The sequence below is a fragment of the Pristis pectinata genome, chromosome 30 (genome assembly GCF_009764475.1).
Source record: "Pristis pectinata isolate sPriPec2 chromosome 30, sPriPec2.1.pri, whole genome shotgun sequence".
In the NCBI taxonomy this organism is placed as follows: domain Eukaryota; kingdom Metazoa; phylum Chordata; class Chondrichthyes; order Rhinopristiformes; family Pristidae; genus Pristis; species Pristis pectinata.
The window spans coordinates 14,391,478-14,419,299 of record NC_067434.1 but is presented as its reverse complement, the minus strand read 5'-3'; the positions used below and the strand labels follow the sequence as shown (position 1 = coordinate 14,419,299).

At 38.3% G+C, this 27,822-nt stretch overlaps 1 protein-coding gene across 5 annotated transcripts in view; it reads left to right on the top strand.

The window, feature by feature from the left end:
• gbf1 (golgi brefeldin A resistant guanine nucleotide exchange factor 1) overlaps positions 1 to 27,822 on the top strand; it is a 188,527-nt gene continuing 160,705 nt past the window's right edge. For 2 of the 5 annotated variants that reach the window (XM_052041322.1, XM_052041320.1), the window contains exons 1-3: positions 1 to 237; positions 6,885 to 6,990; positions 12,876 to 12,942. In XM_052041322.1, coding sequence (XP_051897282.1) covers positions 206 to 237; positions 6,885 to 6,990; positions 12,876 to 12,942 — 205 coding nt within the window. In that variant the 5' untranslated portion in view covers positions 1 to 205. Of the gene's footprint in view, positions 238 to 6,884; positions 6,991 to 10,735; positions 10,778 to 12,875; positions 12,943 to 27,822 lie in introns of all 5 variants that reach the window. The other 3 variants (XM_052041319.1, XM_052041318.1, XM_052041321.1) reach the window with 3 other exon arrangements.

Genomic DNA, 27,822 nt, shown 5'->3' with positions numbered 1-27,822 from the left:
CACGTCACGCAGGCCGTGCCGGTTCCCAGGGACCCAGGCAGCCGCTTCCTCTGCGCTTGCCCTAGCGATTCGCTTCTGTCGGGGCTGGGACGGAGATGTAGTTAGAAACTCGGCCTGTTGTGTGTGTTGATGTCCGAGGCAGTTAGTGAGTCGGTGTGCCCACTGCCCATCACCAGCCGCCGTGGTATCCAGGCCGCCATTTTGGATGTGTTGGAAGTTGCCCTGGGGGGTAAGTCGGTCAGTCTCAGGCCGTGTGTGTGTGCTGATAATTCTGCCATTCTCCCCAGTTACCTCTTCACAGCCCCGTCCTCATCACGGTGCAACGTCCAAGAGCCTGTGATTTGATTTGTCCCTTTTTCCTGTTTTCACCACTCAGCCACACCTCCATCCAAACCAGAGGACTGGGCAGTGGCAAAGGCCTGCTCCTTGCCAGAGCGTTTCCCAGTTCTTGGAAGAGGCCCCAGTTGGTGTGGATGTGGTGGGAATTTAATGGAATATTCTCAAGGGATGAGGGACTTCAGTTACGTGGAGAGAATGGGGGTTTGGGTTGGCCTCAGGCTCCAGATTCAAACCAAGGATCAAACAAGCCCCTCAATTTAAAGGCAGTTGGAGAAGGGCAATAAATGCTGCCCTTGTCATCTGCTGTGAATGAATAGTAAAAGTAGAGAAGGCTATGATTTAACAGATGTACTTGAAATCCTGAATTGTTTTGAAAAGAATAGATGAAGAGGGTTGATTCTTCTGGCAGAAGTGTCAGTAACTGGACTAGGCACAGGTTAAAGATGATAGGCAGAAGACCTGGAGGTGACCTGAAGCTTTTCTTTATAATTTAAGTTGTGATCATAAACACATTGCCTGAAAGGGTGATGGAAGTAGATTTGATGGGAACTTTCTGAACAGAATTGGACAGGTATTTAAAATGAAGAAATTATAGTGTATTTGAGGGAACAGGAGAGGAATAGGGATAATTAGTTAGTGTTATCAAGAACCAACGTAGGTGTGATGTATTGAATGACGTCCTGCTGTGATTTGTTCCTATATTCTATTATGACAGCAACTTAAATTTTATACTGTGCCATTACTCTAATGAAAGGCCCCAAGATTTTTGCCTAAACATTATGCTGTCTATTGTACACGGTGCCTCCTGGGTTGTGCTTCATATGAGCCTCCTTTGCACTCTTCTTCAAATAACTCTTAATCAGGATATAATTGACCCATTTAAAAAAAATCCAACCATTTAATCCACACACATTAATATAGAATAAGCAACAGCTTTGAACGTTTGATAATTAATGTTGATGTCTTCTCATGAATAGTTCAATGGACAGCACCTTCATCTATGAGGTAGAAGGTTGTTCATTTAAGATAGAGGACAAAATCTACACTGACGCTTTATGCTGTCAGAGGTAGTCCTTCAGATGAGACATTCTCCACTCTTGGATTGACATGGCTGTGTTTGAAGAACAGCGGAGGAATTGTCCCTGTTGTATAGGCCAATATTTGTCATCTTATCAACATTAGGTAAACAAGTTATTTGATCATTCACACTTGGGACCTTGCTATATTTATATTGACGTTGCATTTTGTATTTTATAACTGTTCAAAAGTACCTCATTTGTCTTTAGAGTGCTTTGGGACATGCTGAGATTGTGAAATGTAATCTGGGCCAATATACAGCCCTCCTTTGCGATTTAGATAGATGGGGCTGACAGTGATTGCTGTTGTTTTTACCTGGTCAGTAGCAAAAATTACACAGCAATTGTGGTGATGGTGAGCTGTCACCTCAGATTTCTGCAGTTCTTGTTGTGAAGATATAACCACAGTGCTGATGGGTAGGGAGTTCCAGGATTTAGTCTTGGCAATGATGAAGGAATGGTGATTTATATTTCCAAGTCAGGATGGAATGTGGTGATGGGTTTGGGAGGTTCTGTTGAGTGGCCTGGGGAAGTAACTGCAGTGCATTTTGTAGATGGTGCAGTGCATTATGTAGATGGTACACTGCAGCCACTGTGTGCCGATGGTGGAAGAAAATGTTTAGTGTGGTTGTTGTGCTACCAATCAAACAGACCCCCTGAATTGTCCATCATCCTGTTGATGTGCCTTGTAGATGCAGGAAGAGCCTTGGGGTGACGAGAGATGAGTTACTTGCTGCTTGTACCCAGTCTCTTATAGCCATGGTGTTCATGTAGCTGGCTCAGTTGAGTTTCTGGTGACCGTTAAGATATTGATGATGGGGGAATTGGTGACAGTAGTGTTGTTGAATGTTGAGGATAGGTGGTCACACTCTTTCTTGTTGATGGTTATTGCTTGGAAGTTCTGTGGGATAAATGTTCCTTGTCACCTACCTGCCTGTGCTTGAATATTGTTTAGGTCTTGCTGCATGTAGGCATGGGCTGCTTTATTTGTTGAGGAGTTGCAAGTGGGAATTAATGTGCAACCATTAATGAGCATGCCTACTTCAGACCTTATGGTGGAAGAAGGTCATTGATGAAGATACTGAAGATCAAAATGCCACAACCATTTTGCAATTGTATTTAGTTTTAAACTTGTCAAAGGTTGAGTTGGTGGATTAATTATTTGTTCTGCTTTTACCTCAGTTTTTTCCAGGTATTTGATGAAAGATTGTGCATGAAATCTGAAGGGGACTAATCACTTGGTGAGCAATTGTAGACATGGTTCAGAATGGTCCAGTACACTGTGTCCTACTGATGTCAAGGCAACTATTCAGAAAAAACATTAGGCTGTTGCCAGAAGCTGCACTAACTGGGGGGAAAATAGCAGGTTTCTAGGCATGCAAAATCTCAGTCAAGATATTTACTCAGTTACTGTTCATCGATTATTTCTGAAGAGTGAGATAAGGTGTAGTAGTTTATTAATTCAAAATTCAAGTTTTGCCCCAAAAACTAAATTTTGAATGTGGTTAAATATTTATCTTTAAGAAGTGGTGACTTGAAATAAGTACATGCAAAATAGTCACGTATATGATTTGTCATTTACTTAAATTTAGCAAAAAAAAGGAATTCACTACATTAAAATATGAAGAAATAACCAAAGGGACTTGAATTGAATCTTGAAATTGATTTACTGCCTAAAACACAAATATTCAGTGTTGGTCACTGTTTAACTGTTAGTTTTAGTTTACAAATAATCCTTTGTTACTTTTGTCCCCATAATGACTCTGTAAGTAACATAAATGGTAGCTAAAGATTTTTTTTAAGGTGATAATGACATAAGGCTTTAAAGCCTAGGCTGTGTAGTACATAGAAGAACGCTGCTTTTTTAAATTGCATATTTCTAGCAGCACGTTATTATTTAATAAACTGAAAATACAAACTGCTTATGGAAATCATGTAACAACACCTTGCATTTGTATAGCACCATTTATGGGGGAAAAATATGGCCAAGCATCGCATAGATGTGTAATCAGTAAATATACAACAGGGCTTCCATGCCAGCAGATCAAAACTAATGCTAAAGTTATTGCTTATTTTTAAGGAAGTAGTTTGTAATTACCAGAAAAAGACATTTTTTTTCCCCCAAGCTTTATGCTTTTGCTATAAAATTGGTGGAAGAAAGTGCTTGCAGTTAGATAGCCGCACTCCCAGGATTTTAGAAGCACTTCATAGTTAATTGCTTTTGAAGTTTATTCCCTATTATTATGTAGTCAAACTTGGCAGCTGTTTGTCTAAAGCATGAATGACTCTATTAATTTGTTGTGAGGTCTTTAAGAGAACCTTTGATCCAAGATATTGGGAGCTATTTCCTTTAGGTATCTCAGCAGGATTCTCCATTAGTTTGTGCTGGCAGAGAACCCATTCTTCTTCCCAACCCTCCCAGCTCGAGGTAATCTATAAGTTGATTGGGTCAGAATCATATTTGACCTATGAAGATGGGGCAAAGTCCTTGGCATTGTCAGGATAGGTGATCCAATAATTTACTAGGCCAATAGCTCCAGCCTTGAAGCTCTGGTCACAGTCAGTGTGGTGAGTGGGCCACGTTGTTGTGTCTGACACTAGACTGGAAAATTAGGTTCATCACAACAAGTGATTTCTAGGAGAACAGAGAAAACACGTCAAGGATATTCTCAAAGTCTACTTGGAGAAACAAAACACATTTTCACAAACTTGTGGGAATTCTAGCCCATGATTGTTCAAAATGGAAGAAAGAGCATCTTGGAAGGCATTCAGCATTTAAAATCTCTACAACCAGAGCTATGTACAAACAGAAACAGGAGCATGAAATATCACAAACAATCCCACACCCACCCCATTAAGCACTACCTGCTCACCTATGGATCCTGCATTAGCCTCATCAGCCACCTCTGAACCCACAGGTCTGGAGAGGAACCAACTTGTCTTTGACCCTGAAGGACTGACTAGTATAGTCCTTGCTTTCTTGGAGGAAAGTGAACGTTGGTAACTGTGCAACTCCCACCTGATCTGAAAATGGATTGCATAACTTTGTGTTCTTTCCTATCAAACTGGATATGGAGTGGAATTTTATAGATTTTGTTTAACTTGGAACTGTAATAATTTCCTTTAAATTTCCATCCGTATATTGAAATAGTACTTGGATGAAAAGTAGTGTGTCAGTTCATGCAGGTAGTTTGGATTGTTGAAACTGAATTTGGCAAATCTTCAGAATCGATCAGATTTATTATCACTGACATATGATGTGAAATTTGTTGTTTTTCTGGTCTAGAATTTGTGGCATTAATGGCTGACCCACTTGGTGTACTTGGCTGGTGCTGATCAAGCTGTCGTTTCAATAGTTTTGGTACCATTTACAATTTGTTTGACAGTGAGTGCCATATGTATTCCTGATTCAGTACCATTCTTGAATGATTGTGATAGAACTAATTTCCATTGATTATTTTGAAGGAGATAAGCGTGCCTGAGGCTTTTGAATGTGTTATTGTGGAAAATAATCCCCTGCATTAAATTTTCAAGGCCACACATTGTTGTACTTTGATGGCATTGGTGCCGGTATATTTGAAAATTGATGGGATTTTCCAAAGGGGCTTACTGCAGTATTTATTTTCTTCCAATCTGTTGTATGATTTATTCATTTGACTTAAAACTTGCATATTTTTAAAAAGTTCACTTTTTTTAAGCATAATTAAGTGCCACACTGTTAAGGTGAAGGAACTAATTCTGTAGAATATGAAATGGAGTATGTTGCAACCTCAGTGTGGCCACCTAACATAACTTTGAAAGCTTTAACCATGTTCTGGAAACTCTAGATATAGTTGATTTAGGACTCTTGATCCTGAGGTGGGTTTTCCCACTTGGCTATAATTCTTGCATCGTGAAGCTGAAGTATATTTCTAGTCCTGCAAATGTACACTTTTCCAAACGTGTCACTAGATAAGTAACACAGGTAATTTTTTTTCAGCTGGTTACTTAACCCACAAGTGCCTACACAAGTTCACTAAATCCTCCTTGCCAATGCTCAGATTGGATTCTCTCAGGACAGTTTGGTTCATGTGAGTGAAAATGTTGAATTGCAGAGAATAGGCAAGAGTGACTACTTGGTGTTGAGGAAGACTTTGGTCTTGTGTGGCATCAAGGAGCATGAATAAAATTGAAGCCAATGGGAATAATGGGAGAGAACCCTCCCCGACTGGAGTCATAATCACAACAAAGAATGATGGTTGTGGTCGGTAAAGGGCCATTTAACTTGGATGGCAGACATTGTTGCAGGAATTTCAGGGTCAAGCATCCATTTCAATAGTCACTAACCTTCTATCATTACGTTGGAAGAGGAGATGATCACTGATGATTGTGGTGTTCAGTTCTAATTGCATCATCTTGGATCATTAAGCTTTCAGTGCCCTTATGCAACAAGGACTTTGTAACACTGTGGCTTGGATTGGCTTATGTCAAGCAGTGACATCCTCAGAAAGAGAGGCTATAACCATCGACCCTTGACATTCAGTATATTTATTGCAGGCAGAACCCTTGCCGTCAGTGTTCTCGGGTTTGCTGGATGGGAATGAGGATTACCATTGACCAGAAATGTAACTGACCCAGTTCTATTTACCCAGTCAGAATTTACAGTTGGCTGGATGACTGTAGCTTCACAGCCAAATCAAGATGCTTGATGAGGTCCAGAAAAAAAATAGTTTGCATAATTTGTACCCCTCCACCTGAAGCATTTGCTTTCTCACTATTGACACTGAGCAGAAACTTCTTTATTAAAAGAAAAGATGTGCTGCTGTAACTCACCATGGCTCTTTTATTAGTACCTGTCAAACCCTAACCTCTACTGTGTAGGAGAAAGGCAGCAGGTGAAGGAGATCACATTGTTTTCAACAATATCACTTATCCAGATTTGTATATTGCTGATTCTGCTTGGTTGCAGGATCAAAATCCTAGGTCCCTACTTAACAGTGCTGTGGTAGTACCTTCATCATTGGTTCAGGAAGGTGAACATTTGCATCACCCTCCAAAGAGCAAATATGCAAAAGAATTTAATGCTGGCCTTGCCAGCAATGCCCACATCCAACAAAAGAATATATAAAAAAAACTCATCATGAATCTGATCAGTTATCATGGCAGAAACCAGAGATTAACTTGCAACTTTATAATGTACACTGTCAGCTTTCAAACCCTGTACTTTTCAACTCGAGGGGAAAGAAAATATCCCACGTTAAATTCTTATCACTGGATGTTTGTTATTAATCAAATTTGAAGTAACATTAAATGATTCTCTTGAAATACAGCAAGACATTGGGTTCCTCACTTTTAGTAATGGAAGTGACTGGAAATGGAGAGTGTGCTGATTTTCTTTGCATTATTAAAAGTGATTTGGTGCAGGAGTATTACTGAATAAAATCCAGTAGGTGTTCTTAACAATTTTTTTAATTTTCATTTTGTTTGTAGATACTTCACCATGATTGATAAAAGCATTTATATCGTGCAAGGTGAAATAAATAGCGTTGTTGGTGCCATAAAACGAAATTCAAGATGGACTACGCATACTCCATTGGTAAGGTTTTGTGTTATTTTGCTGTTCTGAAAGCTTACAAAAAGATAATTTGCAGAAAACTGTGCAATGTGGACTGATTAATGCATTTGTGGTGGATTATCTTTGAATCTGATTATAGGGTTGGCATTAGATTTGTTCATGTTTGCCAGTCATATTCTTGGTATTATTTGTGTCATAACTTTAGGCTTTCATTGTTAAAAGTTCCAGGTTTCATTATGTAGTGTTTAAACAGGATGGTGAGCATTACTGATGTACTCTCAAGTCATGGACCTTAGAAAAGTAGAGACTATACTTTAGAAGTTACTTTGACTGGCCTTGTATGGGCAATATTTTTGCTAGCTGGGCAGTTTTTTCCGAAGGTTGCATTTGACATTGAGCTCAAAAGTTCACTTATTACTGTCTCAGTGGAATGATCCAGTAGGACCTGTTGATCTTTTTTCCCCCCTTGCACAGTCCCATAGGATCATTGTGCACTATTCTGTGCTTGGTGAATTCAGTGGTGTAGGTCTCAATATCGGGGCATGACCAAAGAATTTAAAATCTCTTATTTTCAGCGTTCTGCTAACACATACTTTTTAAACTTCAGAAAAGAACCCAAAAGCTAGTCATCCATTTGGATTCATTTGCCCTTATTTAAGCTAAGAGTTGCATGACAATTTAAGTTACTTTTGATATATTTATTCTATTTCCTTAATGACCTTATACTTTGAATTGGTGCTGGGGAGTAGTGGAGAATAATTAATGTACTGTAACTGTAATAACATTACCCAGCTGTGAGCAGCAATTTGTTTATTTAACGTGTAAGAGAAAAGGCTTCACCAGGGTGGTCCCTCATCTTTTTAAACACAAACTCCCAGTGCCCATCACCTCTTTTCCCTCCCACCACTACTACTGGCACTGTCTCCCATTCTTTTTGAAAGGTACTGATGTCTGGGGTTGTTGCACAGGTGTTGGCCATTATTGGATATTTCATTTAAACAGATCATTCATCATGAGCTCAGACAATACAGGCCATGAGAGCTATGACTGAGCCTGTGTGCAGTGATATTCAAACTTGACAGCAGAAACAATTCAACAGAATAGTCCTTTCTACTTCTCTCTGGCCCCTGGTGCAATGGCTACTTTTGGTATTGTTAATGTGTTTTAAGATTTTCATGAAAGGGTTTTTCACTTGGTTGAAGGAGAAAAATCTTTCTTTCTGAGTGCTTGTACATATTTGCTAACTCAGGAGCCAAAATGCTTCATTATTTGCCAATCAACTTTCATTTGACCACAGGTTGACATTTATTCATGAGGATCTGTCTGTGGGAGTATCCCTCCTTATGACTGGCAATTTTCTTCACTTGTATGTCACATTTCTGTGTAGTTGTAAGATGCAAATTTTTACTGTGGTTCATGGAGACAACTTAACCATTACAATGGCAGCACTAGAAGATGCCAAGAGGAGGCTATATGCTTCCAGACTGAAAGGAGGAAACGTTATTGCAAGTTGTCTAATGGCAATTGTTCCAGAGGGGCATAGGAAGTAGTCCTCTACTTTTATTTGTCTATCAAATAGGATAAGATTGATCCACTTCACAGAGATGAGTTTAAGGAAATGCAAACTGGGAATGCTCCTTATTAAAGGTGAGAATCATTTTGGTTCATTGATTTTAATCTGCAAGTGGCCAATAAACCTAAGTACAGGAGATTCCTGTATTAGAACTGGTTGGAAGCTTTTTATTTTCAATTTCTTGTTTGAGGTCTTTTTATGGAAATCACTAATGTAACTGTAACCAAAAATCTTCCTGATAAAGATGTGAACTTTTATTAAAGTTTTTTTGCCTTCCATATTTTTATATTGTTGTTGGCAAGACAGATTCACTGTAGCTATGTTCATCTGCTTGAGAACTTATTCACATACCATCTGTTATGCCTGCCAGAAAGAATGAGCTGTTTTTTAATCAGCCTGGGGAAGATATTGATAGAGATTTCCAATATCTATTGGGTTAAAACCAAAGATTGGAGCAATTTAGAAATTGCAAGAAATATCAATAACTGATTCAAGCACAGTTTCACAATAATAGATGCTGGTTACAGAAATCAAAATGAATAGGTAACCCTGATCTGGCCAGTTCGGACTTAATTGATTATTTTGAAATGTAAAATCTGTTCTTTAATGAGTTACATTTCAAAGTGAGAGAAAAGACATGGTGTGAGATTGCTTTATTAGTTGAGAATATACTTTAATTGTTGATCTCTGGTTTAATGATTTCATCTGTGCAAATCCAGTTATCAAAACATTTAGAAAGCAGTCACTTGGAGGAATTGTTGAACAGTAGTTTTTTAAAAAAAAAAGTGACCAAGTACATTTCAAATATATAATAGTAGAATTTACAGATTCTGGTGACCCCCTTATGCTTGTTTGATGGTAAAAGTAAATTTCTGCATAACTAGACTTTCATAAAATAAAATATCTTTATTAGTCACATGTACATTGAAACACACAGTGAAACACATTTTTTGCATAGCGTGTTCTGGGGGCAGCCTGCAAGGGTCGCCACACTTCCAGTGATAGGTATTCTTTTTCAAGCAGTTTCTTATCCTAGTTACCAAAAATGTTTTCCTTATACATATTACCTGGAAGTATTTCCATATGCAGTTATGTTTGATCACATTTGATTTTGATTGCATCTCAATTACTTAGCCTAGAATACTATTTTCCATTGGACATTTTTTATATTGAGCTATGGATCTTACAGTGAAGTACCTGCTACTCTGTGATGTCACTGCCGAGTGCAGCTCACTTTTATAGTTTTCTGACTGATGAGCAACACGTATTTTTTTTTAATTCCTCCCTTTACTTCAAAAATATTTCCTCTTTAATGTTACATTCTGAGTTTTTTCCTCTTTGCTCTATGTGAGAATGCTCTCTTGTATGAGCAAGGTTCCAAATGGTGTTGCTCCTTCCTGTGTAATAGAGATTGGCCTTTTGCCTGATATCCGCACAAGAATGGTTTTCACCCGATCGGAACCTGGTATACTGGCTCATCTTAATTTATTTATTCCTCATTTCCTGGGAAGGCATTTGAGGTCAATTATGGTGTCCTTTTTGTTGCCTTGGGTGACATTAGACAAGCCTGAATAGGGTGACGATTAAACCTGGTAGAGCCTGGTTACCTGACTTGAGGCTGGCGAGGCCTAACTGAATGTTGGTTTGGATCAAATAGAGTTTAATAAAAATCCTTGGGTTCATCAGATCAGGATAACTGGCTCTTTATATATATTTTTTAAAAAAAGGTCCAGTACAGTGGGAAAGTGCAGGGTACACTGGAAATGGTTCCTGTGTCACTTCTCCAAAGTGTGACAGACTGACCTGAGCTGGATGGGACCTGACTGTATGTGACAAATGCAAAAAAAATGATTCCTCTGATTTGGATTGACCACGATCAGGTTGGGTTTTAATTTTATACCCAACCAGACCTCAATCCTAGGTTCTTCTAGCTTTCTAAATACTTATGATGTGTATGGCTAAGTGACAAATGGTTTAGCTACAACAACCATCAACTCTGTTATATGTTGTGTCGCTAATTTGTTTTTCACTGTGAACGTGATTTTAATTGGGTCTCACACATGTTCTTTTTGGATGGAGACATGTTATGAAATGAATCAAACAATGCTATCTTTTCTCAGCCAACCTGTCTAGCCCTTTGCTCCTGCCTTCTATTTTTTACTGCTTTGTTTTCCATTTCTTTTGCTGCTGCAGACTGTATTTCTGGGAGAGAGCAAAACAACAAGGCCGTATCAGGTATGTCATAGTAGTTTTACTGTGATGTATCTGCTGCGTGCTTGTTACTTAACTGAAGCATCAGGTGGGTGCCAGTTGTTTTCTGTCAAATTGCTTGTACGTCACATTGTTGTGCCTGTGGCTGCAAGTTGTCATGCAATGTCTGCATAATTTGTGGACCAATATGACATTTAGATTTTATTTTCTTGGAAGGTGTGTTGAGCTAGCCTGTTAGAACATGTTGACTGATAATATGATTGGAATGTGAAAGTTGTGGTTGCTCGGATATGCAAGTGGTTTCAACAAACTTAAGAATAATAATTGTTCTTGCTTGTTTTCTATCTCTTAATAGTAACAATCCTGACTGAGCAGTAAATATTAGGATATAACACATTGTTCAATATTTTTTCATCTTTAGAAACATAGAATCTTGGTGGTAATGGTGCTATTAGGTTAATTTTTATCACAGCTGAAGTTTCATGTTGCAGCTCTCCCAATTCCTGAAAAAATATTAATGTTGAAATATTTAGCTAGATTTTGCATGGAAATACTGGTCATTCCTCATGGAACAAATTTCAGGATTTCTGTGCATGTGCACGCAAATGCAGTAGTCCTAAATGTGCTAGCAGCTCTTTGACGGTCTATCCTGTACCACACTCTGATGTTGGACTCTTCATTGAGTCCTATGGTTGGCTGTAAGCTTGCAGCAATTCCCCAGCAATTAAGGACCTTCAGCCAGGTTAGATGTGGAGCTGCAACAGTGACTCCATCAGTGGAGAGAAACCATAAAATGTTGTTTGTTGTTTTTTTTGAGTGCATGTGTTAGATATTTTTGAAATGAGTTTCATCAGTTTTGTTTTCAATTTTGATTTTATTCGCAGTAATTTTTGTATGTTTCTGAATGTCTGCAGAACAAGAAGCTGTTCAGTAAAAATCTCAGTGTCACAATCATTCAGAAACATGCCAAGCTTTTGACTGCTGATATCTGGATACTCAAGCATGTATGACTTAGTTGGCTGTTGAAGGTTTTTTTGAGCAGTGGTTTTAAGGGTGGGGCTTATTCTTGTTGCCATACATGTCAGTATCTGTAAGCACAAGGCCCTGCCATCATGCAGAGCTTCGTTGATGAAAATTAGGACAGCTTTGTTTAGGAAGTTGACACTGGATCTGTGAAAGGTAAGTTTTCACTGACCATGTAGGTCAGCAATGAGGCTATTGGCACCAAGTTCTTGACCAATATTACGATTTGGGAAGAAAGTTTAGATGTCCTTGGGACCACATATACTTCGTGGATTTTGTAACTTGATTTTTATGTGGCATTGATGATTTATGACATAAATGGTAAATTTGTACTGGCCTTCAACATTTCTAATATGTAGGAACTGGAAGCCATTGAAACCTTTGAACCTGTTCTGTTGTTCAGTGAGGTCATGGTTGATCTGTATTGATTCAATATATCAATTTCATTGGCTCTATGTCCCATTATACTTGGATAACAACAATTTATTAACCTCATTTTAAAAAAATATTTGAAATCATCTGCACAACCTTTTGTGTGAGTGAGTTGAAATAGATTGGTTAAAATGAGCTTTTAATATAGACAATAACTCATTGTTTAGGTTTTTATCAGATATAGCTCAATTTTGACTAAGCTAATTCATTCTGGTTGGACTATCAAGCATTTTGGAATCCCAAGTTACAGTCTCTTTTTGATAGTCTCTTTTTTCCCCAGACATCAGCGGCATTGACTTCCAGACATCATGATCAGAACCCCATTCTCTGAATGAGCCATTGTTCACAGAAGATAATAGGTTTTATTTCTTTGTGTCTGTAAGTTTAAAATATGCTGATAGTGCCATGCAGTTTAGTGTACCTGGCTTTCAATTTTGCACTTGTTGCCTTTGGTTGATATGCCATTCACTTTGAACTAGGATTTACTACAATTACCCAAGAAAAAGTTGTGAAGAGTGTGAACCAATGTGTTAGACAAGAGCATCTACTTTCAAGTGTTGGCTCCTCATCCCTCTGCTTTGATATTAAATCCTGTCCAGTAGTTAATGTTCTTTAACTTGGAGTAAATGTTTATAATTGACATTGTTGTACTCTGTTTTTATTTCAGGATGAAGAGCAAGACCCACTTCTAAATAGTTTCAACCATCTTAAAGAAGTGTTGAACAATATAACAGGTACCAACTAGTTAGTTGATGTGTAATATACTGTCACATATTTTTAAAGTATGTCATTTTCATAATTTGACACCTTTGTGATCCTAGTCCTCTGTTCAGAACACTTGTATTTTTGCTGAGAATTTAAATTTAGTTGAAATAAATTGTTTGACTGTGATTATAGTAGTAAACAAAGTTGCCTTCCAAGTAACTAAATTAACACTGAAAATGCTGAGATTCTCACCAACTTAGGCAACATCTGTGGAGAAAAACAAAATTAACCTTTCAGGTTGATTAACTTTCATCAGAAATAGTTTTTACTAAACATGCAGAGAACTAGGAGATTCTTTGAGGAATACAGAGAGTGTAGGAGAGTACTTAAAATGGAAATTAGGAGGGCAAAAAGGGGCCATGAAGTATCATTGGCAGACAAGAGCAAGATGAATTCTCAGGCATTTTGTATCAGGAGCAAAAAAAAACCTACCTTTTCCCCTGGTTACCTTGGGGACCATCGTGGCAATCTATGCCGAGCAAGGTCCTAAATGAATACTTCACATTTGTATTCACTAAGGAGAAAGACATTGTAGATGGAGAGTTTGAAAGAGAGGGACGAATGATATACTAGAGCATGTTAGCATTAAAAAGGAGGAGGTGCTTGATGCCTTGCAATGCATAAAGGTGAATAAATCCCTAGGGCCTGTTGATTTGTATCCCAGGGTGTTATGGGAGCAGATTGCTTGGGCTCTGATGGCGATTTTTGTATCTGATTAGCCATAGGTGAGGTGCTAGATGACTGGAGAATAGTGAATGGTGTTCTTTTCTTCAAGAAGGGTAGTAGGGAAAAGCCAGATAACTACAGGGCAGTGAGTCTTGCATCAGTGGTAGGGCAACTGTTTGGAAAAAAGTTCTAAGGGACATGATTTATCTATGCTTGGAAAGGCAGGGATTTATTTAGTCAGCACGGTTTAGTTTGTGGGAAATCATGTCTTATTTGATAGACTTTTTTGAAGAGGTAACTAACCATATTGATGAGGGCATTGCAGTAGATATTGTCTATATGGAGTTTAGTAAGGCAGATGGAATTTAATCCTGACGTGTGAGATGATGCACTTGGAAAGGCAAACAAGGGTAAAACATAAACAGTAAATGACAGGGACAGGGAGTGTTGATAAACGGAGACCTTGGAGTACATCCATAAATCTCTGAAAGTGGCAGTACAGATAGAGAGGGTGGTTAAGATCGCATGAGGTACTTGCCCTTGTTGAGCATAGCATAGAATACATGAGCTGGGATGACATGGTACAACTTTGTAAAACATTGGTTAGGCCACATTTGGAGTATTGTGTGCATTTCTGGTTGCCATATTGTAGGAAGGATGTGATTGTACTGAAGCGGGGGCAGAAGAGATTCACCAGGATGTTGCTTGGATTGAAGCATTTCAGTTTAAGGGTGAGATTGGATAGGCTGGGTTGTTTTCCCTGGAACAGAGGAGGCTGAGAGGTAACCGGATAGAGTTTTATAAAATTATCTGGGGAACAGATAGAGTACATAATAAAAATCTTTTTCCCCACAGTGGGGTGTCTCAGACAAGGTGTCGGTTTGTGAGAGCTAGAAAGTTTCGAGGGAATCTGAGGGGGAAGTTCTTCGCATAGTGGTTGAAATCTGGTATGTGCATTCTGAGGAGATGGCGGAGGTAGATATTCTCACAATATTTAAGAAGCATCTGGACAAGCACTTGAATTGCTAAGGCATGGAAGGCTATGAACCTAATGTGGGTAAATGGGATTAGTATAGATGGGTGCAATGGTTGGCATGGACGTGGTGAACTGAAGGACCTGCTTCTGTGCTGTATGACTCTTTGACTCCAGAAGTAGGAGAAATGGAGAGAACAAACAATGTCCATGGCAGGGTAGAGACTGAATAATGCAAGTTAGGGTGGCTGAGAGAGGGTGATTAATGCTCATTAATTGCAGTGCATCTGATGGAGAAGATGAGTTGAATAAGTAGAGGAGAAAAAAAATCCTGGAACTGAGATACAAAACACTTCATTTTCTAGAAATCTGAAATATGTGACATTGCAGATAGTAGTCAGAAGGACGGGCGGTATGTGTAGAAAGAGAAAAAGATGAAGGACAGATGTGTTTGGTGAGAGAAAAAAAATTTACAGATGACCTTGCATTGAAACTGTCCTGATCTGATACAGATTGGAAAGGCTGAATAGTGTTGAATCCTGAGGGCTGTAATGTGCCATTTTGGAAGATGGTATGCTGTTCCTTGAGCTCTTGTTGGGCTTTGTTGGAACAGTGTCAGAGGGCAAATACAGAGAGGTCATTGTGGGATGGAAAAATAACCTAATGGATAACTCGAAGTTCAGGTCACCCCAGTAGACTGATTGGAAGCATCCATTGATGAGTATATTGGTGCTACTTCCTGCTCTTGTACAGAACTCAAGCACTTCATCACATTTGCTGCCAAATTCCACCCCACTGTCAATTTTACATGCTCCTTCTTTGATTCTTCCTTTCCCTTTCTTGAATTCTGTCTCCAGCTCCGGTGATAAATTAGTGACCAATATCCAATACAGACCCACTGATTCCCAAAGCCATTTTTATTGCACCCCCTCACACACTCATTTCTGCAATAACTTGAATCCATTCTCCTAATTCTCCTTCTCCATCACATTTTGTTCTGATGACAACACCTTTCATTGGTGCTTCTGAGATGTCTTCCTGTTTCCTTTCCACTATAGTTGATAGGGCCTTGAACATTGCCTGTTTCCTTTCCCACATTTCTGCTCTCACCTTCTCCTCAGCACAAGTAGAATTTCTCTCATCCTTGCTCTGCAACCCACCAACCTCGATGTTCAATGTGATTTCAACTACCTTCAATGTGGTGCAATCACCAAACACATCTGTCCTTCTTTCTCCTTTCAGCATTCTGAAGGGACCATTCCCTTTACAACTGCCTGGTTTAATCATCAATCTTCACCAACATCTCTCCTCATGGCACCTTTCCAGGAAACAACGGGAAATACAACACTTGCTCTTTCATCTTTTCCCTTCCTACTATCCTGGGAGTCATGCACTCATTCCAATTGATGCAGCAATTTATTTTGTACTTCTACTTCAATATAGTGCAGTAGGTGCTCACAATGTGGTCTCGCATTGGAGGAACTAAATGCAGGTTGGGTGACTGCCACGCAGAATACTTCTGTGCAGTCTGCAAGGGTGATACAGAGTTCCCAGTTGCCTGCCATTTTAATCATCTGTTGTACTCTCTGTCTGTCTTTGCCCTATTACACTGTTACAACAAAGTAAGTATCTCCTATTACAATTACACAGGCTATGGCACTCAAGATAACATTGAATTCAGCAACTAACAAGCAAAAATCTGCAGTTGGGGATGATAGAAATGTAGAGAGAGAAATAGAATTACTGTTTCAGGTAAATGACCCTTCATCAGAACTAGAAAATGTTCCCTAACTTTCCCTAGTTTTGATGAAAGATCATTATACTGAAAAGTCAGCTATACCTGTCATTCCCTAGGGACGACCTGAATTGTTGTATTCCTACCCAGCATTATCTGTTTTATTTTAGATTTGCAGCATCTGCAGTGTTTTGCATATCACATTTCTAGTATTGTACCTTTTCCCTGTCCTCTGTTCTCATTCTTTTACGTCTCCTTGAGGCAGACAGCTGCTGTTTTCTTTTAAAACAAAAGCCTTCACAACCCTCCCTCAGCAAGCACCACTTGTGTGATTCAGTATGCCTTGGAATGTCTGTGATAGGGAAGAGACTCTTCGTTCTCCTCATCCTCCTATTCTCTGCAACTTCCCAATTCTGATGGCAGATCATTGATCTGAATTTTTTTGCTTCTTTCTTCATAGATGTTGCCAGTTGAATATTTCCAGCATCTTTTGTTTTTCTTTTGCATTTCCAGCATTTGTAGATTATAAGTAATTAACCTGAAATCATTTCATGGTTATCACAGCTGTTGCCCATTGGATTGAGGATAAACAGAGAGAAAACAGGATGAGAATAACGGCTCTTTTTTTGAGTTGACAGGCTTTAGCTATTAGGATATCACACGGTTCAGAATTAGTTGAAGTTTGAATTAATAATTTACATTGGGGAATTGAATGCAATTTTCTGAAGTTTTTTTGATCATATAAAGCAAGGTGGGAAAGTGATCTGTGAGGGAAAAATCAAGGAAACTGCATAGAAATATGGGTAGATTTAGCAAGCAGTAACATCTAAGATTTTCAGCAGTATTATGTTATGCATTTTAGCAGAATTGTGGTGAAGGTTAACCAGTGTGGCTTCTGCAGTCAGGGACATTGTGGTATGAGAAGAACCAGACCTATATTTCGTCGAGTATAGGTTACCTGAGTAACATTATTTATGGTATTGGCAGTTTGGCTGCTGGGTGATTGCTTCTACTGGTTAGGGAGACTGCTTCGACAGCCCATGGTACCAAAACTGCCTTCTTCGGATAGTGCAGTGATGAGAAATTTCCACCGAGTTGACCATCTTTTCAGTGCTTTACCCCAGAGGCTTGTGGAAGTTCAATTATTATGCATATTTGAGACAGTAAGTAATAGGTTTTTGGATACGAAAGGAATAAGGGGTATGAAGGCAAAGGGCTGAATGGCTTACTGCTGTGCTTATTTCATACATTCTCAACAGTCAACATTTGATAACGATTTTTTTCAGCAAATAAATGGCATGATTCTAATGTACATTTATATAGCACATTAGTCAAGTTAATATTCTCTTGAAGGTTAGTCTCTTTTAAGGTTAGTAGAATATATTCAATAAATTTTTCTAATCCTGTGAGCCGCATTGTAATAAATTCCAACATAGTTTGAAATGCTTTTTTTTTGTACCAAGACTCTGAACTGAAATATTTGATCAGGTGTGGTAGAAATATCCATTGTGAAGTAGTGTTCTTTAGATTTGTCAATATTATCTCTTTTTCCCATTTTATGGATTTCAGAGTTTATTTATAATTTTCAGATTCCCTCAGGAAGTGGTAACATGGTCTGTTCATTATTTAACCAAAAATTGTAATGAACTGAGTGAGGCAGTGTAAATGTTAAGCAGTGTTCCAGTAGTGCACAGTTTGCTCCTGTGTGTTGCCTCATGGTATCTCTGTGCAAAGTGCTGCCCATAATCCCTGACCCACCTGCACAGAGCTGTGCTTCAGTGCTGCACAGTGTGGAACAGATGCTTACTGTAGCAGAGCACACATTTAATAGAGTTTATAATGTTTATGCTGGATAAACAAACCTGCTTAAAATAGATGTATGTTGTCCAGATTACTCTTGCTGAATCAGTTTTAATATTTTAAAATAATGATCGTGGTTTGGGGAATTTGTTTTTGTTCTCTTGAATGGTGGTGTCAAAGAGTAATTGTAAGCAAGTTGTAAAATAGGCACAAAAAGCTTGGGTGCATTCTGAGAGCACCTGAGAGGGAGAAGCCATTTTTAATATTTACAAAGTATTGCTCAGTTCAGTGAGGGCTTGAACATCCAACCTTCTTGATAAGCAAGAGTGCTACAAGTTGAACCAAGACTAATACCTTGTTGGACATTTTTAAAACAATATGAGACAAATTGGCCATCCAAGTGAATCGGGAAAAGTATCACAAAAATACCAGTAATTTCATTTGTATTTGTCTTTAATGTACACATAGAACAGCTTTATATCATTAGTAGATAATAAGTGATCTGCCAAAGGTAGGTTTTGAATCACCTAAGACCTCCTCTAAACTGCTCCAGATCTTCAGTTCTTCATATGATTTTCTATGCCTCGTGTTTTAGAAACTTTTTTTCTCTCTCTTCTGTTTGTTCTCGTAATTCCTCTTTCCAATTCCCATTTCTTAAAGATCACAACACTTTTTCTTGCACCACCTTTGCACTTTTCTTATCTATTCATGTTACTTATTCAATGCATCTCCAAACCCACATCTCAAAATTCTTTGTTTGACTTCCTCCTTCCTCTGGATCTGTGTTACAACCACACAGTGCCAAAGTCCAAATTAACAACAATTTACTACTACGGCTTCCATTTTAGTGCACCACATTGGTTGCACGCAATCTTATCTCCCTAAAGTAGCTGAAACAAAACAAAGTTGAGTAACAGCTTTGCAGAACACCTTTGCCCAGTCCATAAGAGTGATCCCAAGTATCCAAGTGTTGTCACTTTAATTTTCTTATCTACTCTGTTTTTAATTCTGTCTTTGGATCTTGCACTTTTGTAGCAAAGCTCTGTATAAATGAAGGATAGCATCTTATCTTACAACCAGATGTATTGTGGTGTAAAATTGACATTAGCTTTCAGATAGTCAAAAAATGCAGATGCTGAAATAAAAACAGAAAAGGCTGGAAATGTTCAGCTGGTGAGGCAGCATCTGTGGAAAGAGAAGAGTCAGATGAAGGATCTTCGATCTTTCCATTCCACTGATACTGGCTGATCTGCTGAGTGTTTCCAACATTTTTTTTTGCTTTAGGATTTTGAGCCTTGCATCTAGTATTTCTGTAATTGAGATTTATTCTCTTTTGTCTTCAGATAATTTCAGATGTCATTTTGTCTCCTATTTACATCTCCCTGGTACAATACTTTTGTTGCACAGTTACCAAAACACACACCTTCAGTTGGCATCACCACTATTTTCGTTATTCATTTTCTCTTGGATTCTGAAGATCTTACCCTTTATTTTCTCTGCCTTTTCCTCTGTTCTCTGCAACTTAAAACATTTTTTATTTTCAACTTTCCAAGTTTCATGAAAGTGCATTGACCTGAAATGTAATCTCTTTTTCTCTCTAGAAATACCTGCTGAATATTTCTACTAACATTTTGTTTTTATGATAAAATTGTTTGTGGGAACATGCTACGTGCAAATTTGGTCTGTTCCTCCTACATTACAAGGGTTACAAATCTTCATTATAGCTCATTAGCTGTAAAGCCCTTTGGGGTGTTTTGAAAGAGATGCCAAGGTTAGGCGTGCCACTTGCTGTAGTGTGCCCAGGCTTGTAGCCTCAGTATTTGTGTGTGTGGTTCAATTAGATTTCTGATCAATGGTGACACTAGGATGCCATTGAATGTCAAGGCTGGAATAGTTGTTGGATATGGGTAGTTGTATAACTCAAATGTTATTTTCCACTTATCTGCCTATGCTAGTGTACTGTTCAGGATTTCTTCCACATAGACACAGATTGCTTCATTTGTTAAGGAGTTGTGAATAGAAGTGAACATTAGGCAATATCTCCAGTTCTGACTTCATAGTGAAAGGAAGACCATGAATGAAGTTGTTGAACATGATTGGCCCAAGGGCACTGCTCTGAAGAACTATCGCAATAATGTTTTGGGACTAGGATGGTTAACCTTCGACAGTTACAGGCATATGATTCAAATAACTGGAATGTTTTCCCTTTGATGTCCATTAAACTAAGGTTTAACCTGGCTGCATTCAATCAAATGCTGCATTTATGTCAAAGGCAGCCACTCTCGTGTTACCTCTGAAATTCAGCTCTTTGGTTCGTGTTGGGGCAAAAGCTGTGATGAGTTTTACGACCCAAATTGAGCATTGACGAGCAGGCTGTTGGTGAGGGGTACTGCTCGATATCTCTTCCACTACTTTGATTTAGGAGTAGATTGATTGGGCTCTAATTAGCTGGCTCAGATTTGTTTTGTTTTTCATGGATAAGATGTACCTGGATAATTTTCCAGTGTTGGGTATATAGCAGATTTATCTGTATTGGAGCAGCATGGCTTGAGCCAGCTTATACTGGAGTTCAAGTCTTTGGCATATGGATGGGATGTGGGATTCTGGGTGTAAAGTGCATGAAGAGCTAATCTGAAGCCATGCGATGCATTGACTGGGGTTGGTGTGGCATGGTAAGCAGGTTTTTTTTTGCTGTTTGGGTCCTCTGCAGCATCTGCTTCCTCTGGTTGTCCATCTGTCTGCCTGATCAAAACTGTAGGTTAGTTGCTTTCTGTGGAGGCCAAATGCAGACTCCAAGTCAATGACTTCATTGAGTTGCATATTAGGGAGAAGGAAAGAAATGTTTAACCTCCTGGAGCTGTCCAGTAGGCAAGGATATTTTAAAAAGAACCAAAAATGTTGCCAGAGTTTGGAAAATATATTTTTATCCAATGGACTGCAGGAGTGTGCAGTATCAGAATTGTCTGCATTGATATCCTCCTTCCATGCTCCTTTTCCAACTGCTGGTCTCAACGTTTCCCTTTTAGTAAAAATTACTATATGAATAAAAGTAAGAATTTAGTTATGACTAAATGGATGAAGAGGGAAGAAATAACTAAGTGCATTCAAACCAATTGAAAAATCATATTAGGAAGCTTGCATAATTTAATTTCATCGATTCATTTTGGGAATAAATGGCAGAATTTTCCAACTCCTTAATGATTTGAAATATAGATTGTTGTGCTGCAGTGTAATAAAAGAAATATAATTATTGTAGAATGCAATAGCTTGCCTCATGTGGATTGCTTTTGCATCATATTCAGCACAGCTGGCACCACAGGAAAGATATAAGATGGACAAGCACTTGTGGCAGTGATATAGCAAGCATCCTACAATAGAGTTTTATTCAACAGCAAACTCCTGTTAGCGCCTGGATATTCTGAAGAATTGCCACATGTGCATAATTCTGGACTGTTTGTCTTTTACTTTATGCTCCTATAATGATTACCATCAATTGCTTGATGCTTGTCATTTCTATGGCAGAATGTTAATAGTTGACAGTGAAGAGTTGCTGCTGTATGTAGAGTATCTGTATTACTTCATGGATTTTTATTTTCCTTTTGATGGAGTGGGGGAGGGGAGAGGGCAGTGGAGACAAATGTGCACTTGGCTGCAATAGTTTTTCACCTCTTCATAGCCAATTACCTAGTAACTTTGCCATTGCTGATGGGGGGAGATAAAAGATACAAGTGCTTGAAAAACTGACATTTGCTTTATAAGACTGCATTTTCCCAACTCGTAAACCCCACAGAGGGCTCAAGTGCAGTGTACCAAATATTTGTGTTGATGTGTCAATATGTGATGACAAAAGAGATTGCATATGCTGGAGTCTGGAACAAAAACCAGATGCTGGAAGAACTAAAATGGGTCAAGCAGCATCTGTGGAGGCAAAAGGTGAAAGTTGACATTTTGGGTCAAGATCCTGCATCAGACTGAGAGGGAAAAGAAAAGATTACCAGTATATGGCAGTAATTGGGGGAGAGGGGGAATGGAGGCTGGTAGGTGATAGGTTGAACCAGATGGGGAGGGGTTGATGGGCAGATGGAACCAGGTTGGGAGGGGAGGGAGAGGTGAACGAAGGGAGAAGAAAACTAGGTGGATGGGTGAGTGTGTGTGGGAGGAGAACACTGGGGATGTGGGTCACCTGAAATTGGAAAATTCAATGTTCACTTCATTGTAGGCTATTCAAGCAGACCCCTGGTATTCTGTGCGTGGGCACACATCCACCCACCAAGTTTTCTTTTCTCTTTGTCTCTTTGTTCACCTCTCCTTCTGCCCATCATCCCTTCTGGTTGTGCTATATAGTGACAATCTTCCTTCTTTCCTCCTCAGTCCTGATGCAGGGTCTCAGACCAAGATGTCAGCATGTAGCTTGATCTGTTAAATTTTTCCAGCATTCTGTTTTTTATTCTGGTATTCTATGATGCTTTTCAACAATTTCATCTTCACGAATTTTAAACTGTTTTAAAAAAAAAATTAACGAATATCCACTTACAACAATATGGCACCAGGTCAACAAAAAAAATTGCTAACCAGTTTAGATGTTTTTTTAAGGCTTGAATTGAGAATTTCAGTGAAGAGAATAGTAACTGATGCTGAAATCTAACTATTCTAGTATATTTTTCCACACCTCAGCTGGCAAATTGAAGATCGGTGAATGGGAATTGGCTGTTACTGCTCATTCAAACTTGCCCCTCAGGTCTTCTTTGACTCTTTTCCCTTTTCACCTTAAACCTGTGCCTGTAGTTTTAGACTCTCCTATCCTGGGGGGGAGAAAAAACTATTTACCCTATCTCTGCCCCTCAGCTTCCTTCACTCAGGAAAAACAGTATCAGCCCATCCAATCTCTCCTTGTAACTGGAGCCTTCCAGTCCAGGTAACATCCTAGTAAATCTTTTACGCACCCTCTCTAGCTTAATCTCATCCATCCTATAGCGCGGCAACCAGAACTGCACACAATAAGTGTGGTCTAACCAACGTTTTGTACAACTGTAACATGACTTCCCAACTCTTGTACTAAGTGTCACAGCCAATGAAGGCAAGCATGCCATACGCTGCCTTTACTGCCCTTTCTGCCTGTGTTGCCACTTTCAGGGAACTATGTACTTGTACCCCTAGGTCTCTGTTCAACAGCACTCCACAGGGACCTGCCATTTACTGTGTATGTCCTGGCCTGGTATAACTTTCCAAAATCCATCACTGCACTGTCTGAATTAAATTCCATCTGCCATTCTGCTCACTTTCTCTATTGGTCAATATCCTGTTGTGACCTTGGACACCCTTCTTCACTGTCCATTATACCACCAATTTTGGTGTCATCTGCAAACTTACTAATCATTTCGCCTGCAGTCTTTTCCAAATCATTAATATATATGACAAACAACAGGGGATCGAGCACTGGTCCCCCTGGCCCACCATTAGTCATGGATCTCCAGTCTAAAAGGCACCCCTCCACTACCACCCCCTGCTTCCTACCACCAAGCTAATTTTATGTCCACTTCTTTTAAACTGCTTTGTGTTATATTCAACCATTTGATTATTTTTAAATGTATATTTAAAGTTGCTCCTCCAAAAAATATTAAAGTCTAAATTTTTTACTATATTGTACATTTGTATGTAAAAGAAGCCAGGGCTGAGCTAGGCTTAGATTTAAAGACACATACAAGATGAACTTGAAAACTTGAAGCAGGGATCCAGCAAACTGGAAAGATGCAGCTAGCAAGAGGCCACACTAGGGGATTCTGCATTTGGAAAAAATAAAGCAAATTATGAAGAAAAGGGGCAAAAAGAAAACCTAGTATTAAGCCTTTGTATTAATACTAGGCTTTCTTCACCTGGACTTGGGAACGAAGACTGCATCATCTATAGCGAGGACTATCAGTTTTAAAAAAAAAAGACTCTTCATTCATTTGTAATGATACATGACAAAAAAGCGTTTTGGGCTTACACCAGGAACTTTCGAGATGTATGGTTGCCCCATTTCTAACTTTGGCACGTGCAAATGGAGTGAAAAGGATCATTGACATCTTTGTGTAGCTTTGTAAATTAAAAATTAAGCTGGTATAAACTGTCTGTTTGGTTATTTAGGAGTAAGTACGTTCCTCGGTTTACATAATTCTTGGAAGTACATTGAGTAGTTTGGTAGTACTGGCAAAATTTTTATTTTCGTTCATTGAACGTTATAATTACTATTTAATATAGACAGATTTAAATTGTAAGCTCTGCCGTTTGCAAGTGCCATCCATTGCAATAGTGATTTAATTTATTTCAGTTGATGAACTGGCATTGGGTTTTAAATTGCAGTTACTGAACGCATGATGTTGTTCGAATAGTTACAGTTAAGTCATTTTGAAGAATTGTCCTTGTGATGAATTTAGTCACCAGGTCATTTCCTAGTACACAATTCTCTATCTCTTCTCTAACAAGTGATTGACAGGAACATGTGTATATTGTACAGCTGGAAGTATATCATCTGCAAATTCGGTTGGGTAAATATAGTAGACAGTCTGTCCAGTTGAGAGATGGATTGTTCTGGGAAAGGAAGTGCTGTCTATATTCTGAAAATAATTTCCTTCACTTCTGGGAGTACATTTTTTACAAAGACAATACAGTGAGGGAATTGGCAAGTCTGCATGCAATTGAAGAATCACTTGTGGTTTTCTTGATTTAAGGAGAGGGAGAAATCATTGAAGTTAGAAGCCAACTGGTTTGTTCTCTGATGGGGTTTCATTAGGTGTATTTTGTTTTGCTAAAATTCTGCAGTGTGGCTGCTGAAATTGTTTCCCGGAGAATTGTGAACTTCACTTAGCAAGGAGATTTTTTCTTAAGTAATTTCAGTCTTTTTTTCCTTTTTAATGCTACTGTAAGACAATAGGTAGACATTGCTTTGCTTGTGAGATGTGGTTTTTAAAAATCATTTTCTTGCTGTAAAGGTCAAAGTTTGATAGCTTTGTGGAGGAACAGAGCTGCTAAATCCCCTCATTTTTATTCATACAAATACAAGCATTTAGTGAATCCCAGACAACCACAAGACTCAGTGGCAGGATGGATTTTGAATGACAGCTGCAACAGGCTCCCCTTTCTTTCTCCTCCACTCGTTTGAATTAAATTTACAGGCACATATCTTTTATTGGGGAAAAATGCAATTAAAGGATCTTTTTTTTCTGTTAGAACAGATGTTAGTTGGTCATTTTAAACATATTTCTGACTGTTTTGATTGTGAACATTTTAAGTGTGGCTGCACATCAGACCCTTATTTGTAAAAGAACGTTCAAGGGCATATATAATTGTCACATTTGGGGATGAAGTCAGCGGCCAGGTTGGTTATGCCAGGCCATTTTGTTTGCTTTGGACAGCGTTTATATTTACACTTTCTTTGAGTATTGCCATATAAGATTTAAAAGCATGTGGTGTTTTCTAGGACATTGACTGCTGCTTTAAAGTAATAACACAACTTGTGAAAGAATTATTTCTCTGGAAAGTAATATTATTATTGTATTTTGTTCCTCAGTGTTATATTGGAAATGCCAATGTCATCAGTAATCAAATCTTTAGAGAATATATTAGGATTACAATTTTCATGCAGATTGAATATAGATAAATTCTAGTTTCTAAATTTTGTTATAACTAGTTTCATCTTCCAAACTATTCATCTTCTGAACCGTATGTATTAGTTGAGCAACTATTTCAATGTAAGGAATGACACTTATTGTTTAGTAAGAAATGTTACAAAACACTTTAGTCACCTTGGTTGGCTGAATCATGTTTTTTTCATTTCTCTGCTCTGATTTATATCTTTCTATTGAGGAGAGGCTGAATTGTGAGGTTCAAATTTTTGTCAGAAAAGGGATATGATAAGAGAACGTTATCATGTACTTTCAAGTGGACTGGGATTTGTCCTGTATGACTTGCAGTACATTGTAAAGATCTCATTTATTGGTTTCATAAAAGCTGCTTATGGTGACAATGCTATAGCTAGCCAGGGTGGTGGTGACTGGATAATCCCCTGCCAATCAGTTTTGGTAACCACAATGGTAAGTGTCAGAGATTGATTTTGTGTACATTGTTGGTAGCTATCCTACACTCACTACCTTTTAGTGGAGAAATGACCCTGCCTTGTTCAGAAAAAGTTGCTGTAGTTTCTATTTCCTCAGCTGACAACTGCCCCATTTTATCTCCAACACATTGGTTGTGTTGTCGATAACCACCCTTTTCGTAAATTTACCAATTCTTATCAGAGATGTTAATTGAGCACGATAGCAACTCTATTCCATTTGATTTAAAGATGAAAACAACAAAATGTGTTTACGTTAGAGCCTTTATGAAAGAAGGAAATTGCTGTTGACTTTTTGGGAAGTGATTTTGAAGTTGGCAAGGAAAAGAATCTAACTTTAGTACTAATAGCCGCAGAGACATTGGAATAATCTGGTTGCCAAATGTAGTGGCTTCCCTAATTGATCCCCCTCTCTATTTACAGACTGTCTTTTAAGATTTCTTCTTTGATTGCCCCCCCCCCCCCACTCTATCACAAAGCCTGCTGCTTTCCAGTTTTCTAATTATACATGAATAATGTCACCACAGTATTTTGTCAAAATTTTCATTGATATTGCATCAGTGAAATGTTTTGCTGGGTTAAAGGTACCAGTGATGCAAGTTATTTGGAATGGACTAACAATGCAAGTTCTTGTTGTAAAATGTTTGATTTGTTATGGTCAAAATTTAAAAAAAATCATGAATGGTTTACCTAATTACTTTGTAAAATCACCACCTTTTACTTGCACACCTTATGATTACCAGTATAAAAATCTTTCTAAAAATAACCTAATTAGTCCAGATAAAAATAGACACATACAAACTGCTGCCCAGAAATAATGCTTCAGGCTATAAATCTGAGCAGTTAATGGTGGTTTAAACGAGGACTGACAGATCAGCTTAGGCATGGTGTGAGGAAGGATGCAAATTTTTTTTCAAAGCATGGTTCATTTATATGTGCTGAATAATTTAACTATCTCAGCAGGAAGTAATTAATCACTTAGGACTCTAACTTGGTGACAGAAGTATTGTGTAAAACATTTACAGAATAAACTCATGAACCTCAGAGGTAGTGATCGTTAGGATTGTTATTGTATTTCATTGAGTAATGAGTGGTGTAGTCCTGTTACTTTATGACTGTCATTAATAAATATTTTAATTAATGTCAGAGCATTTTATTGTAAGTGTCTCGGAAATAAATAATTTGAAGTCGCGTGCTATTTGTACCTCAGTTTGAATTTAATTTTTTATCAAAGCCTCACATCATTTTATTACTTTGAAATGCATTATATAATGGATTGTGACTGACATGGACTGTTCAGCATAAAATGACCTCCAGTTTAGATGGTAAATAATTCATTAAAAATGGTGGCAACTCTTCTGTGATGGCCAATTGGAGATAGTTGAATTGAATTTCAGTTGACTTTGAAAGTCCAGCAACCTTCGAGGAGAATTTTGCCACTCTCAAAATAGCATTTATATAGTGCCCTTAATACAGTAACACTTCCCAAAGCTCTTCACAGGAGGGATTATCAAACAAAATTTGGCACTGAACTACAGAAGGAGATATTAAAGAGGTATTAAGAATTGTTTTGGGGGATCACA